The sequence below is a fragment of the Muntiacus reevesi genome, chromosome 5, assembly GCF_963930625.1.
Source record: "Muntiacus reevesi chromosome 5, mMunRee1.1, whole genome shotgun sequence".
Classification (NCBI taxonomy): Eukaryota; Metazoa; Chordata; class Mammalia; order Artiodactyla; family Cervidae; genus Muntiacus; species Muntiacus reevesi.
The window spans coordinates 118,495,030-118,513,160 of record NC_089253.1 but is presented as its reverse complement, the minus strand read 5'-3'; the positions used below and the strand labels follow the sequence as shown (position 1 = coordinate 118,513,160).

At 51.2% G+C, this 18,131-nt stretch overlaps 2 protein-coding genes across 5 annotated transcripts in view; both read right to left on the bottom strand.

Moving 5' to 3' along the window:
• LAMB3 (laminin subunit beta 3) overlaps positions 1-3,029 on the bottom strand; it is a 42,183-nt gene extending 39,154 nt beyond the window's left edge. Inside the window, exons 1-3 of one of the 4 annotated variants that reach the window (XM_065936285.1) lie at positions 2,911-3,029; positions 1,497-1,561; positions 276-430 (exon numbers count right to left, since the gene is read on the bottom strand). In XM_065936285.1, the coding sequence (XP_065792357.1) occupies positions 276-430; positions 1,497-1,524 (183 nt within the window). In that variant the 5' untranslated portion in view covers positions 1,525-1,561; positions 2,911-3,029. Of the gene's footprint in view, positions 1-275; positions 525-1,496; positions 1,677-2,910 lie in introns of those variants that run through there. The other 3 variants (XM_065936287.1, XM_065936286.1, XM_065936284.1) reach the window with 3 other exon arrangements.
• A 1,954-nt stretch (positions 3,030-4,983) lies between these two features.
• C5H1orf74 (chromosome 5 C1orf74 homolog) overlaps positions 4,984-18,131 on the bottom strand; it is a 134,983-nt gene continuing 121,835 nt past the window's right edge. Inside the window, exons 5-7 of the mRNA XM_065936291.1 lie at positions 8,809-8,975; positions 5,836-6,039; positions 4,984-5,352 (exon numbers count right to left, since the gene is read on the bottom strand). The gene's annotated coding sequence lies outside the window, so the exon portion shown is untranslated. The remainder of the gene's footprint in view (positions 5,353-5,835; positions 6,040-8,808; positions 8,976-18,131) is intronic.

The window sequence follows — 18,131 nt, the reverse complement described above, 5'->3', positions numbered from 1 at the left end:
CAAGGGCTGAGAAAAACTCCAGCTTTACTAAGCAAAAGAGAAAAAGGAGGTGTTCAGTTACAAGTCATTTTGAGTACATTTTCTCTTGCCCATCGAAGGCGAAAATTCCTGAGAGGCAGAGATCCAGCCTCATGCTTGATTTACACTCCCCACAGCGTGTGGGGCTGGGCCCACACCAAGTCCACTCTAAGTGTTCGGTGAGCGGATGGCAGGCTCGCCCCGCACCCCCAGCTCACCTTCTGCCCGCCCCTGGAGGCCGTGGAGGAAGAACCTACCTCGCCATACTCGGTGCAGTAGGTCTCAGGCTTGGTCAGCCCACAGGTGGATGAAGCTCGGAGAAACCGGGTCCTCCCTATGAGCAGGTCCCCGACGGGTGGATAGCAGGCCCCGCGGGAGCAGGCTTGCTGGGCACACAGGAGGCTGGGCAAGCCTGAAATCACAGGGGGCTCAGCGGGTGCTGGGGTGCAGCCTAAACAGAGAACAGTGTAGCCGGCCACCCCAGCGCCCCCCAGGGAAGCAGTCATCCTTCGGCAAGACTAGACCCTCTTCCTCGCCTTCATGCTCCGACCTGCTGGTGGTGAGAATAATTGCAATCCTGGTGCTGTTTGATTAAAAAAAAAAAAGCTGATTTTATGGTCTGCAACTCTCAGCTTTAAAAAAGTAAGAGTTGATGCTGAAATGTGGCATCCATATGCGGCTTTTAGAATTGAGCTGCAGACACACGCTTGGCCACAGCTCTCCTCGCCTGTTAACAGAGCAGCGCTGGCTGCTGGCCGTCTGGGGGACACGGGGAGAGACCTGCACTCTGTCTACTCCTTTATCTCTAAAAGTCGCCCCGCCACAACTTTGCAAATAACCAGCTGGTAAAGAATCCACTTCCAACGCAGGAGACCCCAGTTCTATTCCTGGGTCAGGAAGATCCCCTGGAGAAGGGATAGACTACCCACTCCACTATTCCTGAGCTTCCTGGTGGCTCAGCTGGTAAAGAATCTGCCTGCAATGCAGTAGACCTGGGTTCAAGTCTCTGGGTTGGGACGATCCCCTGGAGAAGGGAAAGGCTATCCACTCCAGTATCCTGGCCTGGAGGATTCCGTGGACTGTACAGTTCATGGAGATACAAAGAGTCGGACACGACTGAGCGACTTTCACTTCACAGCTGCACTTTCCTGAACATCAAGAACTCAAGCCATGATGGCTCTGGGACCAGTTTGAGAGTGAGAAGATGGAAAATAAACACAGCACCAGGGCACTGGGGCTGCCACGAACCACCCTCAGGTAGGAAGAAGAAGACACTTGGGAGCCTTTTATGAGTCTCACCTTCTTCAGAGGCCCCCAGGACAGAGAAACCTCATGAGCATCCCAGTGGGCAAGTGTTCCAAACCCCAGGACCCCGGGTGATGGGTGATGGTCACACATTGGTAGACTGTCCTCCTACCCGTGGCTGGTCCCCTCTCTGCTGTATGACAGGGCCCAGAAGGACAGGAAGGGATACTCACCAAAATACAGGAGAAGGAGCGGCCTCATCTTCACTTGACGAGGCGATCCCCACTGAGGACCTCACCTGGGGCAGAGCAAAGCAGCCTGCGTGAAGCCACGCAAACCCCTAGGTTGCACTAGCCCTTTACTGTTTCTGGACTCGAGTTTTCTCAGAAGCCTTTACTCAGGGCCTTGGCCTAGGACACTTCTGAACAGCAGGCGCATCTGTAGCCAAAACCTGGAAGACGCCAGAGACCTGGACCCCTTTCCCAGCGGGCACGTGACTCCCCGGCTGTCCTGGGAGAATGTCACTACCTCCTCCTGGACTCCAGCCTCCCCACTCTGAAACAGATGGGAGGGGTCAACCCTGCCCTGCCCCCCATGGTCAACAGAACAAGTTGGGGAGCCAGAAAGGACTAGGCCCTTTGCAGGAGAAGTCTGTGACCTCAATGTCACCCTAGGAATGAGGACTGGCCTTTCTCAGGCCCTGGCCCACCTACAGGCCCAACAGTGAGTGGCTCAAAGCGGCTGATGGCCTGGAGGGGAGCCCCCTCCTGCTCTTGGCATGGTCTCCAGTGTCACCCACGGCCACCCTGAGGGTGAGACTGTGGGGCCAGCATCTCTGGGCTGAGCAGGGAGTGGAATACAATGGGGAAAAAGAGGGAGGCCTAGAAGTCTTTAAAAAGTGAGTGAGGAATTCACCTGAATTGAGAGCAACTCAAAACGTCTCCAGTGATGCACTGGGGCTGCACAGGCGGGGTGGGATTGGGAGGCTACTGAAGGAGGCTGGCGGGGGCGGGGGGTCCTAGAGGCAGGGCATTGCCCTGCTGAGGCAAGCCCCACCCTGCTCATGGGGAGCCCACCTCTGCCTTGGATCAGGTGCTTACTCTGCTCCAACGATAGCCACACATTCTTTCGACCCAGATGGAGGGATGGCAAGGCAGGGCAGGGGACCCCCTGACATCTTTAAATCAAATATCCTAAGGCTTCAAACTTTCCCTCCAATCCCCTATCAGAGGAGTCAGGGGCCCAGAGAAGAGACAGGTGGCCTGAGCTCACACAGCTAACTGTGGCCCAAGAGGAAGACCCATCATCTGGCTTCCTCCAGGGGCTGGAACCTCGCCCCCTCCCCGCCTGGAACTAGGCACTGTGAGCAGCTCTTAGAAGAGGCCAGCCCGCCCTCTCCTTCCCTCTTTGTGTCCAGCCCCAGCTCTGAACCTGCTCTCTCCTAAGTCACCGACATGCTTATCAGATGGGAGAAAGCAATCCAAGCAGTGGCAGACTCGACACCCAGCCTTTGGATCCCAACGGGCTTAGCTGAAGCTCCCAGGAAGAGGAAGGAATCTGGATCTGCAGCCAGGCCCCAGACAGTCAGGTTCACAAGCCTGGTCCCACCCTCGGCCCCCACCCAGCAGGTGAAGGCAGGTAACAGACCTTGCTCCGTGCTGCCGCAGAGCTTTCTCCAGACCGCCTCTCTGAGACGCTCCCCTTGAACGTGGGGGTCTCCTCTCCTGGCTCCCAGTTTTTAAACAACGGCCTCACCTCTGGAGACTCCCCGGCTGGGCGTCGCCGGCTGCAGGGCGGGACTCAGGAATCTGGCCGCTGGCACACCCGTCTGCCGTCAGCACACCCCCACCCCACCCCCAGACAGGACTGGGCAGGTGGGGCTGGTCCCGAGGCCTCACAGCTAGATCGGCAGTGCCCGCCTGATTGCTGGGGGTTGGGAGGGGGCTACACCAGGGAAATGTGAGTGATCACAGGAGACCAGGATTCCTGGGGGCCGGTGGGGGGGAGGCGGGGCGTGATGGCCACTCACGTTGTGACGGCCGCTGCGCTTGGTCCTTTCCCAAGGCCCGTAGCAGTCAGCCTCTCCTGGGGTCCTGGGCCACCCTGGACAGAAGACCATGCAGAGAACATAAGGATCAGGGCTTGCATATCGGGTATTACAGCCCCAGACCTGTCAGCTAGCTGAAAGGGGAGAAGATGCAAACATCGAGGACCCTGGGAAGCACCTCCCAAGGGAAAGCAAAAAAGTGGAAAACCCCTGCTTCTTGGGGAGGGGGGGGATTAAAAGGCTATGGTTCATCAGGAAGGGGTCAAAGCCCAACCCACCCAAGAAAAGCTTAGGAGAAGTCAACAGGCATGAACTCTAAATGCCTCCCCTCCGGCTCCCTCGCAAGCTTGGCAGGGAGCCCAAGGACAGGTAACTACCTGTGAGTCACAGCTCCCAGCTCGGGGAAAGGCTGCTCTCCCAGCCCCTCCCACTGGGCAAGAATGCCCGCCTGGAGGGCCAGAAAACAGATCTGACCACAAGGAGTGGGAAGGGAGGGCTCAGGCACAGCTGGACCGACTTCCCCTGGGCCCCCGCCAGGCCTGAGAACACAGCTGCCTTTGTGGGACCCTGGGCGGCTCCTGGCTCGGGGCTTTGGGCTGAGAGTGGCTGCAATGACAGTCACAGGCCCAGAGAGAGGGGCTGGTCTCAGAGGACACGCCTCCTCTCCACCAGGCGAGGGTTCGGGGGCTTTTAGAGAGATCTGGAAGGTCGCCCAGTCCAGATCTTGGCCGGGCACAGCCTACACGGGCATTGTTTGGGCATGGTCACCTCGAAGTTTCTACTAAAGGAGACTTTAAATGAGCTAGTCCAGCCTGTCAGTGACTCCTAAGCAGGAACTGGAGGGTTGTGTCCAAGAAACTGGTTTGAGAACCCTTCAGGGCAAAACAGAGGATTTTGTAGATTAAATGGTAAACTGGGCATTTCTAACCCTCAGATTCTCATATAGCCCAAGAGGTTTAGATAGGCAGGAGAAATACTTAAGGTAGCAAATGGACAATAAAATGTTCAGTTGCAAAACGAACTTTCCCACACGTTAGCATCTTGACCCGTGTAAACATTCCAGTAAAATCTGGCTTAACAAGCCGGGATCAGTATGAGCTGCTGGCCTTCCCGGGCTCTGCCTCTGCTGGAAGAAATGCACACAGCCCTGCAGCCCCCCACAGGGAAAGGGCTCGGTTCACACCCCCGGGGCTTTAAGCCCACCCGCCTGGTCTCTTTCCACCCCGCCAACTTCCTGAATGCAGGGCTTCCGGGAAGCCTGACCGCTCGTGGAGCTGTCTGTCCTGCAAGAAGAGGATGTGACGAAGAGCTCAGGAATAGCTTATGCAGTAGAAGGAGCAGCTGCTGCCCTCCCATATCCCCAGACAGGCAGGGCGGGCAGGCGGCAGGAGGCTGAGCCCTTTAAACCCCCCTCCTCCTCTCCCCGTACAAGGCCAGGAGCCCAGGTAAATAGGTGTCTCACTCAGACTTCACAGGCCGGGGCAGGTCCCAGCGTGGTTTGGCTTCACAAAGGGGAAAGCCAATTGCTCTGTGCGAGCCCCTGCACCCCATTCCGCATTCCCAGCCCAGGGCAGGACGTTGCCTCGGCAAACCCCAAAGAGGGCCCAGCCAGCCTCACCCTTCAGGGATGTTGATCCCCAGTGGGGATCTAGCCCCACCCCCCACCCCCCAGGACCGCAGGGCCCCAGGCACAGGCCTTGAACTTCAGAACTCAGTCTGTTCAGAGACAAGAAGTCTAACACACAGGCAGAAGCAAGGGTAGGAGCTGGCAAGGGCTAAAGGCAGGCTGGGCACCGCTCCGACAGCCTCCCCTCCACGTCCCCTTCCTCTCCTGCCACCCGCCATCCTGCCCCAGAGCCCCCCACCCTCAGCTCCCGGAGCCCCGGCTTGTTAGAACCAACGCTCAGGAAAGGGCTTCTCCTTGACTCCCCATTCCTCTCTTACTCACGTCTGTCCATCTGGCAATCCTGTTATTCCCCTTCCAAAGGCAGAGGGATCTAGTGGAATTAACCTGGTGGCTCAGACAGTAAAGAATCATCCACCTGCAATGCAGGAGACAAGGGTTCGATCCCTGGGTTGGGGAGATCCCCTGACGAAGGAAATGGCAACCCACTCCAGTGTTCTTGCCTGAAAAATCCCATGGACAAGGAGCCTGGAGGGCTGCAGTCCACGGGGTCACAAAGAGTCAGACGGGACTGACAGACTAACACACACGCCCCCAGGTCACAGAAACGACACCAGGTCAGGGCAGGCAAGTCTCCCCCTCTGCCTGCTTGTCCGTCGTCCCTCACGACATCTCAGGAGCGGCCTGAGAAGCTGCCATCTGCATTACCCATCTGACAGGCTCAAGCTGTCCATATAGCCAGGGAGATCAGCCAGGGTCTGATGAGTGAGAGGTAAAGGCGTATGAAGCAAAGAAAGGCGGGAAGGAGGGAGAAGAGAAGAGGTTGAGAAGGTAAGAGAAGCTGGTGCAGGCTGTGCATGCCGAATCCCAGGTGTAAGAGGAAGGGGCGGGGGTGACTCACAGCTCGGGCAACACCTGGACCCAATGAGTCACGGCTGAGTCCTCGTCTGTGGGGCTGGGTGGGCTCCAGGAAGGGCCCTGCGGATCCGCCACGTGACTCAGCCACAGCTGCTCGGCCGCCCAGACGCTCGGTCACTCCTCACACACCAGAGCGAGGAGGTGGGGCTTCCTGAACTCGGGCTGGAGCCCAGCCTCGGGCGGGGACCTGGAGAAGGCAGAATGGGGCCCTCGGCTGCCATCACAGGGTGACTGTCTTCCACAGAGTCCGTCTTCCTCCTCCCTCCCCTTCCCAGTCTGAACAACCATCTGTGTCCCCATGCAGTGTACACTTATCATCCTTTCTCTGAAGATGAGGACAGTGAGGTACATCTTCAAGAACTTGGTCCCAGCTAATAAGTGGTCATTGGAACCCAGACCAGTTTGCTCAGCACTCATGTTCTTCATCACTGTTATGCAGACACTCAGTCATGGCCAACTCTGCAACCCCCACGGACTGCAGCACGCCAGGCTTCTCTGTCCTTCACCATCTCCTGGAGTTTGCTCAAACTCATGTCCATCGAGTCGGTGATGTCTTCCAACCATCTCATCCTCTGTCGCCCCCTTCTCCTTCTCAATCTTTCCCAGCATCAGGGTCTTTTCCAATGAGTTGGCTCTTTGCATCAGGTGGACAAAGTATTGGAGCTTCAACTTCTTCACCACTACTTAGGGCCTAAAATGGCCTGAACTCCCTGCCTCCGCTCTTGGCAACCCTTGACCAGAGTCCACCAGACTCTGAACTTGATGCTTCCCAAAGCTAATCAGGACCCGATATCTGAAAAGTGTGCTTTGGAGCACTAATATGGACCGGAGACGCCTGGGGAAACACCGATGGTACAGAAACATCCAGAGCACCCACCACGAGGTGCCTTCCTGTTTTCCCACGCAGACAACGTCTTCTGTGTGGGCACGGGTGGAGAAGGCGCTGGGTTCCACTGCCCCATCTCAGAGCCTCTGGCATATGCGGGCAGGGTCTCCGCCTCATGCCAACAGGAAGTTGCTCTGAGTGAGGACATGAGCGCCCCACAAGGGGTGGGAAACCAGAGAAGGTGAGCAGACAAACAGCAGGGATTGCTGACAAGATTAAACAAACAAGATGGAATGTGAGAACCGCATGACACAACTGCCCCGTCACCGCGGGAAGGGGAATCCCCTCCCCTTAGGCCAGGCTCTGGGTCAGGTCAGGTCCTGTCTCCGAGGTCCAGATGTCCCCTCCCTCCTGAGGGGTACAGCCCAGTGCAGCCGGCAGTGTGGTGGGATCAAAGGCTGGCTCCCCCGAGAAGAGGGAGGAATATCTCGGCATCTCTGCCACTTTTGCTGACCTCCCAAATTCCCGAGCTTTTCCCAGGCGGCGCTAGTGGTAAAGAACTCAGCTGCCAATGCAGGACACTTAGGAGATGTGAGTTCCATCCCTCAGTCAGGAAGATCTCCTGCAGGAGGGCATGGCAACCCGCCCCAGTATTCTCGCCTGGAGAACTGCCATGGGCAGAGGAGCCGGGGGGGGCTACAGTCCATGGGGTCGCAAAGAGTCAGACACGATGGAGCGACTGAGCACCCGCCTCGGCAGACAGGCGGGCTCAGACCACGCCCCTCCCCGCTCCCCACCGCCGCTGCCTCTAGGATCCAGTCATTGCCCTCCATGGACCAGGTTCTCAGGACCTAAGTCCAACCTCTGTGCACTTTGGCCACAAATCTACCATGTGGAGCTGGCCACGTGGCTGAGAGGAGGGAGGCCTGTAGCTGACGCGGGGAAGGTCAGGACCCACCGGGCCTGCCGAGAGGGACCAGAGTCGGGGGGGCAGGGGAACCAGCCTTGGGAAATCGGTTCCCTGCCCTAGCTGAGGGACCTTAAAATTCCAAAACGGCATCCCTGAAAGGACCACCGGGGGGGCGAACTCAGTTTCCTAGTGTTCAGACTGGCGTTTGAGGGCTGAGCACGGACAAATGAGCCTCTTGCGGCTGGAGGGGGAGCAGGCACAGGTGTGTCTGGCTTCTTGTCTGGAATCAGCCCCACCCGAAGGCTTGGAGTCGGCGCTTCCCGGCAGTGCTTGTGGCCACGTAGGGTCTCCGTATGGACTTGAACTGTTCCCAGCCCTAACTCCACTTCTGCTTCTCAATAGAAGCACAGACTTGGGAGAACCCCGCTCTGGGCCTCAGTTTCATCCTTTGTAAATAGACATGTTGGATTTTATTGGTACTCAAATCCAGGCTGCCCTCAGATTACTTGCAGAACTTACAAAATCATATACCTAGGCCAGGCCCCAGCCACAGATTTAATGGGTGGGCAGAGGGGCAGGGACATTGACAATACTTTTAAAGCTCCCCCGAAGCCCCCTCCAGGCTTCCCCAGTGGCTCAGTAGTAAAAGATCTGCCTGCCAGTGCAGAAGCCTCAGGAGACACGGGTTCAATCCCTAGGTCGGGAAGATCCCCTGAAGGAAGGCATGGCAGTTCACTCCAGTATTCTTGCCTGGAGAATCCCATGGACAGAGGAGCCTAGCGGGCTACAGTCTATAGGGTTGCAAAGAGTCAGACACGACTGAAGCCACTTGGCGTGCTCGAAGTCCCCTCCAGCTTTAGGATGCTCTGCTTTCGGGGCTGCTGGTTTAGGACGGCACTTAAAAGCCTAGAGTTGAAAGTGAGGGAGGTGAAGGTGCAAGTCTTGGTTCTGCGCTCACCAGCTGTGTGACTCTGCACAGCCAAAGCTACTTGCATGCGATGGGACAAACAACAGTCCACCTCACGGACCCTTGGGAAGAGCGAAGGGAACGATGCCTACAGGACTCTCAGCAAAGTACCTGGCTGGCTGTGTGCTCTGCCAAAGTCTGTCCCCATGTGTGCGTCACACACACAGCTGTTGGGGTATGAGCAGCAGTCTTCGCAGCTGCTCGTAACACAAAGCAAGCCCCATTCCATCCAGATGTCTGACAGCTCACTCACCAGACAGTGGGCTGACCTGGGAGGCCTGGGGTCCCCCATTCCACTCTGTTCCTTGGGGTGAAGGAAAATTCTCGAGGAACAATGATCTGGACCCGAAGGGAAGAGAGGCCACTCAGGGGGCCAGATGAGCTAAGTTCCTTGAGAGCAAGGTGACACTTCCCGCCTTCCTAGACAGGCAAAGGCAGGGTGTGGCGTGTTCACAGAGGGCAGAAGAGCAAGCTGGAGCATAACCTTGTTTTAGGGCCTCCAAGAGTTAATAAAACCAGAGCCCAACACCTGATAAAGAGAGGAGTCAAAGCTGGTCTGGACCGCAGTTTGCTACTTACCTCGGGGCAACTGCCCAGCAAGTCTGAGGGCGACAAAGAAAGGGCGCTTTTTCTCCCTGGAGCCTCCGCTTGCTGCTGTTGTTGCTGAGTCGCTAAGTCATGTCCGACTCTTTTGGGACCTCAGGGACTGTAGCCCGCCAGGCTCTTCTGTCTATGGGACTTCCCAGGCAAGAATACTGGAGTGGGTTGCCACTTCCTTCTCCAGAGGATCTTCTAGACCCAGGGATCGAACCCGTGGCCCCTGTGACTCCTGCCTGACCGGCAGTTTCTTTACCGTTGAGTCGCCTGCGAAGCCCGTATGTACAATGGGATGTCACTCAGCTACAAAGAGGGATGAAATATTGCCACTTGCAGCAGCGTGAATGCACTTGGAGATTATTACACCAAGTGAAGTCACTCAGACAGACAAAGACAAATGGTATATGATAACGCTCATACGTGGAATCTAAGAAACAGTACAAAGGAACTTGTTTACAAAGTAGAAACAGATCCAGACATAGAAAGCAAATTTATGGCTACCACAGGGGAAGGAGGGGGAAAGGATAATTAGAATATGGGATTAACAGACGCACACTCCTATATATAAAACAGAAAAACAACAAGCATTTACTGTACAGCGCAGGGAACTAGATTTAGTATCTTGTGATAAACTATATGGGAAAGAGTCAAAAAAAGAATACATACATATATGTAATTATATTTATAACCACATCACCTTCCTATACACTAGAAACACAATATTGTAAATCAATGATAATTCAATTTTTATAAAAGAAAAAGGAAAAAATAATACTCAGAGGACAGGGAGAGAATACCCAAAATGTTAACATTTCTCATCTCTTTATATTTCTCTGAGGCTCTCATTTTCCAAAATGAGGATATTTTACTAGAACAATCAGTAAAAAATAAAGTAAAATGTTTCAGGAGGAGGAGAGAGATTTTGTCCACCTACAAGTGATTCATCTTTCCTCTCTTTGCTCCCTCATTTGCCCTGAACCTTGTCCACTAAACTCACAGACTGCCCCAGGGATCTACAAGTTTTCTACATCGTTGTATATTTCATAACATGTGGTTTCCCCCTCTTAGGAAGTGTTGCTTGTTGAGGTTGTTAGATTTATTTCAAGAAAGCACTTAACACAGTTACTTAGTAAATGTGTGAGAAAGGAAGGCATCACTCTAGACATCACACCTACAATAGTTCATTTAAGCATCACAAGCAGACCTTTAGGGTGGTTCTTTGAAGGATTTATTATTATTCCCTTTTTTATAGCCTTAGCATTATTTGGTAGTTTGTTCAAGGTTTCCAAGTGCTCTTGACTGAATATGTATCCCCAGAAATTCATACATTGAAACCCTAATTCCAATGTGATGGTATTAGGAGGCAGGGTGTTGGGAGATAATTAGGTTTACATCAGGTCATGAAGGTAGAATCCTCATAGCAGAATTAGTGCCCTTCTAAGAAGAGGAAGAGACACCAGGGTCTGCCTCCACCATGTGAGAACATAGCCAGAAGGCCGTCATCTGCAAGCCAGGAAGCCAGTTCTCACCAGGAACCCAGGTTCCTGCCACCTGGAATCGGCTGGCACCTTGATCTCGGACTTCTAGCCTCCCGAGCTGTGAAAATGAATATTATGTTGCTTAAGCCACCTATCCGTGGTATTTTGTTAGAACAGCCTGAAGTGATGAAGACACAGAACTAGTGTTTTAGCCAACATGGGCTTCCCTGGTGGCCCAGACAGTGAAGAATCTGCCTGTAATACAGAAGGCCTGGGTTTGATCCCTGGGTCAGGAAGATCCCCTGGAGAAGGGGATGGCTACCCACTCCAGTGTCCTTGCCTGGTTAATCCCATGGACACAGGAGCCTGGCAGGCTACAGTCTGTTAGGTCACTGCAGTAATAAACTAACTGCAAAATCTCAGCAGCTTAACACAACCAGCAAGTATTTATTTGTTGCTTGCACAGAGTACAGCGCAAGACAGCAGTGAGAGGAGCGGGCCTCTGCTTCACACAGTCTCCCAGGGACAGCTGCCATCTCGAATCTGCCAGGACACGTGGCCTTAACGGCCTCGGCAACAAGGCTTTATGGCACGGAGGAACTCGCTCCAGTTACCGCGGGCTTCACAGTCATGCAGCTTAGGACTGCTGGGCAGAACTACTCACAGGGCTCCTAAGAGGTCTTCCTGCATGTCCAGAGGAGGAAAATGAGATAGGACTCAGTGACCACTAGCACTGTCCACCACGACCAGTATATAATGAAGCCAGAATCCAACAGCAGACCCTTAAGCTCCCAGAATCCCTGCTCTTCCCACTACAATGCTTGGCCTCCCCAAACTGACCGAGTTTGCTTTTCATTAAAAAAAAGAACTTTCGTGGCAGAATAATTGATAGACTATGACTCCTCAAGGAAACTGATAGGGAAGATGGCCATAGTGAATGTTTTAGATTTGCAAACCCAGTCATGTATGGATGTGAGAGCTGGACCATAAAGAAGGCTGAGTGCTAAAGAGTTGATGCTTTTGAACTGTGGTGCTGGAGAAGACTCTTGAGAGTCCCTTGGACAGCGAGGAGATCCAACCAGTCCATCCTAAAGGAAATCAGTCCTGAATACTCATTGGAAGGACTGATGCTGAAGCTGAAACTCCAGTACTTTGACCCCCTGATGTGAAGAGCCGACTCATTGGAAAAGACCCTGATGCTGGGAAACATTGAGGGCAGGAGGAGAAGTGGACAACAGAGAATGAGATGGTTGGATGGCATCACCGAATCAATGGACATGAGTGTGAGCAAACTCCAAGAAATAGTGAAGGACAGGGAAGCCTGGCCTGCTGCAGTCCATGGGGCCGCAAAGAGTCGGACACGACTGAGCAACTGAATAGCGACAAAGCATCACAAGATTGCCTTTGGGAAAACATTAAGCACCGACAGTGACACCTCTACAAGTTGTACCCAGAGGGTAAATGTCTATGAGACATTAACATCACTCCAGGCTCTAAGGGAACAACCACGGGGGATGAGGGCAAATCTTCACGGAGGAGATTCTGGTATGCTGTTAACAAACCATCCTAGTCCATTAGGACACTCCTCGCTTTAGCCCTGAGTTCCACTTTCCAGGACACCCTTCAGTTCCAGAAAAATGCTTGGTCACCTGATTGTACATTGATACTTTTTCTCCCTGACAGCTCCTGCAGGCGTCATCTCAACTGGCTCAGTAATCTCTGCATGAAAATGCACAGTGATCTGAGAAAGTAAAGTTGGCCCTGCGTCCAAGAAAAACTCGGGTGGAAATAGCACGTGAGAATAAAACTCTCTCACAGGAAAGGGCTCAGGGAGCTTCTGTTTGGATATTGACTCACTTCAGCAAAGCAGTCCTCCTCGAGGACTTGGGGAAAGAAAAAACTATGACTCTTCTCCTACTTCTGCGTTCCGACGTGCAGGAGGCTTTTCCCAGTCAAATCCATCAAGGACTCATAGTGAGTTTATAGATACATCAACACCTCGATGTTTTTCAAGTCAAATATCATTAAAACCATTCAAATTCGGTGTCATCTTGAATTTGTGCTGTTCTTGACATGCATGTACACACAAACGCATACACAGGTGCACACACACAGGTGCACATACAGGCCCTTGCACTTTTTCCTCCTGCATTCTGTTTTGTGAGTTTTGGCTTAGCGCTCCATTTGCGAAGTTGGATTTGGTAAACACTTTGACCTGTACACTCTCCACCATCTCCAAGTTAAAGTCCAGAGTCCACAGTCAGGTTCTCAGAGTCCTGCTGAAAAACAACTGCCTTTTTGGCCCTAATTCACACAGCCCCGCTCTACACAGGTTCTCTGATCCAGCCATTTCATTCCCTTGACCACTCTTAGGCTTGATTCATCTGGCTCTGACTGTCTGTATTGCCCTTCCCACCTTTCATGCACTTGGCCAAATCCTAAATCCAAGACTCAGATTAGATTCTGGATAGGTGATGGCTTCTCTGCTATTTTCTGTAAATTCTTCCCAGACTCCAGCAGCACACCTTACAGATACAATTCAATTAACAACCAGTTCTAACCTGTCTTGTAAATCCCTTCTTTCTCATATTTACATACTTACGGCTATTCAGCATTTAGTTACTTTGTGATTTGCTCCCAAATCTGGGTTGCAAACTCCTTAAGGAGAAGGGCAACCCTTGGCCACTCTTTTTATCTGCTGAGTTAAGCGCACCCACTGTCTGCACATAGTTAAAGGCTCAACAAACGTATATTGCTGTATTAGTGGGGCTTCCCAGCTGGCACTAGTGGTGAAGAACTCACCGCTAATGCAGGAGATATAAGAGACTCAGATTTGATCCCTGGGTCGGGAAGATCCCCTGGAGGAGGGCATGGCAACCCACCCCAGTATTCTTGCCTGGAGAATCTCATGGGCAGAGGAGCCTGGCGGGCTACAGTCCACAGGCTCGCAAAGAGTCGGACACGACTGAGGCAACTCAGCACCATGTACTAGTATGAATCCTTGACGCAAGGAAAACCCTACCAAAGCATGTTTGAAGAATATGATGCCATGAATATCACCCGATAACTCCCTCTCAAGACAACATAGATAGAATATCATCCAGAAAAAGAAAAACCTTTTTTATCCCCTTAAGAATTAGGACCTGAGAAAATTCACGAGGCGTCAATCCACTGATCAGCAGACTTCCACGGCTGTGCTTCCTGCCCCATTCGCCATGGCTGGTACCTGGGGACAGAACAGCCAGGAGTCAAATTGGAAGTAGATTCGGTGTTTGGAATTGAAATATTTCTGGGGTTGAGCCATGGATCTAGGTCCTCAAGACATCCAAGCTTTAAGAAGCCTGAGAGGTAATGAACTGGGTACATATGGGTCCAGGGGAGGGGAGGGCACAAAGGGAGAGAAGGTCTTGGGAAGTAAGAACTCCTAAACATGATTCAAGGGTTCTTGGTCACTTCCAGAGTCAAGGGACACATGTAGCAGAAGGTCCATCAGTCCCTCCCTGTCCTTCCACTAGGAGCTTCAGGCCTGTCTCAACCCTTGGCTGATGGTGTCAAGCCTGACCCATTAAGAACCCCATCCCAGGGGCTTCCCCGGTGGACCAGTGGTTAAGACTCTGCCAGTGCAGGGGTGTGCAGGTTCGATCCCTGTTTGGGGAGCTGAGATCCCATATGCCTTGAAGCCAAAAAAAAAAAATCCTAAAACATAAAACAGAAGCAATATTGTAACAAATTCAATGAAGAATTTAAAAATGGTTCACATTTTTAAAAACTCTTTTTTGAAAACACTGGTCACTTTTTAAAAAGGGAACTCCATCCCACAGCTAGCTGAGTCTAAGTCCATTTGTCTAAGTCCATTCATTCACTGGGGACCAGCAGTGTCAGGGCTGGCGCGAGCATTGAGGGCGACTTCTCTCATTTACCTCCCTCTGTGTATCCTGCCTGCTGCTCTTCTGGCCTTTCTGCCTGGGTCTCTAACAGGACCCGGTCCCCCCCACCAGTTATCCTCGGGGCCTGAGCTTGGGTCTGAATCCTCCCGGCACAGCAGCCTGCTCACTGAAACCCCTCCGCCCACAGCTTCTGCCTGGTCCTCGTCCTCAGACTCTGGGCTTTTCTTCCAGTTTCTCCTCGCGTCTCAGCCAGCCCTTCTGACTTCTGACCAAGAAACACAAAGACATCTTGAACCGTTCATTCACAAAATATTCACCCACCCAATGCCGGGCATCCAGGGACCCAGTAGTAAACAAGTCAGACGCATCCCTGTCCAGAGGGAGACTACTGTCTCATGGGACACAGACATTAAGTACATCATTGCCAGATAACTCATTAATCATGCAACCAGAGCGATCTCGTCTTCTTTCGCCATCCAAGTCACTCTTTCCTCTACTATGCAAACAACCCTAATTCTGAGAATTCTAGGGAGATGCTAACAGATAACGCAAATTCTTTCTAGTGCTTGTTCTCAAGCACTCTTAGCTTCCTTTTTACCACTTCTTCATGCCGTCCCTGCCTGTTTGGGCCCCAAACAAGAAGGTATGGTCCTTTCTCCATTCTCCTAGAGACAAAAGACACAGCTGCTGAGTTTGAGAGATTTTACTGAAAATTTGAAGATGACACAGGGAAATTATAACCTAAAAAGAAACATTCAGCTTTCACTGTCTCCAGAATCCATCCAACATTATGGCCGGTTCCAGCTGCCACCTCTCTCCTTAACTCGATGCCTTCCCCGGGTTGCTGGTGCCACCATCTTCCCTCCTTTTAAACAGTCGGGAGTCTCCTCTCTTTGTGAACTCACGTCTCCCGTCTCACCCCCTGAGGACAGCCATTTACATGGTAAGAACCCAAGACGGCCCATGGACCTTGAGATGAAACTACTCACTATGACTTGCCATATATCACCCTGCATTCATTCATCCTTTCATTTCAGAAATAATTACTGGGGCTTCTCTGGTGGCTCAGTGGTAAAGGATCCACCTGCCAATGCAGGAGATACGAGTTCTACCCCTGGCTGGGGAAGATCCCACGTGCCTCAGAGCAACTAAGTCCGCGTGCCACAACTACCGAGCACATGGCCGCAGCTACTGAAGCCCGCACGCCTTAGAGCCCACGCTCTGCAACAAGAGAAGCCACCACAATGAGAAGTCTGTGCATCACACCCGGAGAAACGCCAAAAATAAATAAGAAATAAGTACAGTTGTTTTAAAAAACAAATAATTACTGAACATGAATTTTATACCGGGCATTGCGCTAGGCTACAACAATAAAAAAACGGGGGAACAGCAAACAAGACAGACTAGAAAGACCCTTCCCTCCCAGAGGAGACAAACAATAAAGAAGTAAGCTAGAAACGTCAACAATTGAAGCTTTTAGTGCTTTTTATTACAAATTTTTAAAAACCAGAGTGATATGATAGATGGGAGTCTCGGAATGTTGGAAGTATCACTTTGGAAGGGATAGGTAAGAGAACTGTCTCCGAGGAGGTGACCCTTGGGATAAGCCTGAGAGATACAGGGTTGGACTTTGCAAGGCAGGACTCAATGCCGGCCTCAATGCCCAAGCCAGCCCTGGAACACTTCTGGTCCCCAGTGAATGAATGGACTTAGACAAACAGATCCACCTAGACTCAGTTCGCTGTGGGATGGAGTTCCTTTTTTTTTTTTAAACACGTATCTAAGATGCCAGCAAAGTAGAGGCAACAACACTGATTTTGAAAAAATTTAAATCTAATATATTTTAAAAGATACAACAATAGGCCCCTTGGGCAGAATTAGAGTTCTGTCTTCCTTACATATATTTTAAAGTTTAATACTGTTTTTATTTACATGGGCATATTGGAGCCCTCAATATTTTCAGGGTTTAGAACCTCTGAAGTCTCACTCAGCCCTAGGGGATAACAGAAAAGGGTGTCCCAGGCAAAGAAAGAGAAGTCCAAATTTCCTGTGGCTGGAAAGAGTGTTGCCTCTTCTGGAGGTAGGAAGAAGGGACAAGAACTGTATGACTGAGATGGGAGCTAAAACTGGTGGGAGATGTGGACAAGAGTATGTCTCAGACAGGGTGTGGTTTCTAAACGCTGGTTATGTCTGAGAATTCCCTAATTTTTTTTTTTTTAATTTCTGATGCCGAGGCCTGACCCCAGGCCTGGGAGGGTGGGGGCTTCCCTGGTGGTTCAGATGGTAAAGAATATGCCTGTAATACAGGAGATCCAAGTTCGATCCTTGGGTCGGGAAGATCTCCTGGAGAAGGGAACAGCAACCCACTCCAGTATTCTTGTCTGGAGAATCCCATGGACAGAGGAACCTGGCGGGCTACAGTCCATGGGCTCACAAAGAGTCGGACACAACTGAGCGACTAACACACACGGTGGGGTGGGGGGGGTATGAAATTGGTTTCTTTTAAAGTTCCTCAGGTGATTCCAATTTGCAGCCAGGATTAGGACCACTGACATGAGGCCTTGTAATCAATTAGAGAAAAAGAAAAGTGAAGGTGAAAAATACAGGCCCTCGAGTCAGACAATCTGGTTTTGAATCCCATTTCTGCCACTGCCTAGCTGTGTGATCCAAAGCAAACTACCTACGCTTTCTGTTCCTCAGTTTACCCATCTGAAAAGTGGGGACAATAGTTCACCCACTTTTTAGAGTTGTTTGTAGGATTAACGAGATAATACATACAATAGTCTTAGAAAGCATGTGTTAAGGATGCAATGACTTCTAGCTTTGACTACTCTTTGTGAGCAATAAAGGCAGCTTAGCTCAGGTGGGAGGTGCTAGAGGTGAAAAGACAGAGTCAAATTACATATTTGGAAACAAACAAGACTTGCTGAAAACTGGCTGAAAGCGATGAGGCAAAGAAGGGAATAAAAGCTGGTTTTCATGTTTGGGACTTTAAAAACTGGGAAGGAAGTGGTTAAAATTTTACCAAGATTGGAAACACTAGGAGAGGAATACATTTTGAAAAAGAAAATCAGGAAGTTCCATTTTTATGTGTTTATTAGGCTACAGACACTATATTAGATACCCAAGAAGAGGTACCAAGACAGCTTAATATGTCATCTTGGAGCTCAGATTTCAGAGTCATTAGCATATAGTGCTCCATCCAACATGGTAGACATTAGTCACACTTGCAAGGCTATTTAATTTAAACTTAGGTTAATTAAAATTGAATAAAATTAAACATTCCATTCATCAGACACTTTAGCCACATTTCAAGTGTTCAACAGCCACATGAAGCTAGTGGCTATCATGTCGGACAGTGCAGATTTAGATCACTTCCATCACTACAGAAATTCCTATAGGAAAGCACTGAGCCACAATCCATAGAATTACAGGAAATCATCTATGAAGTGTTTCATAATTCTGGCTACACATTGGAATCACCCCAGGAACTAGGAATCAGTTCATCTGGGGGAACTTCCAGGCAATGGTAATTTCTAAAAGCTGACAGAATGATTCTAAAGTAGAGTCAGAGCTGAAAACCCCGGACCTACGGAGATAATACAAGTGGAGAA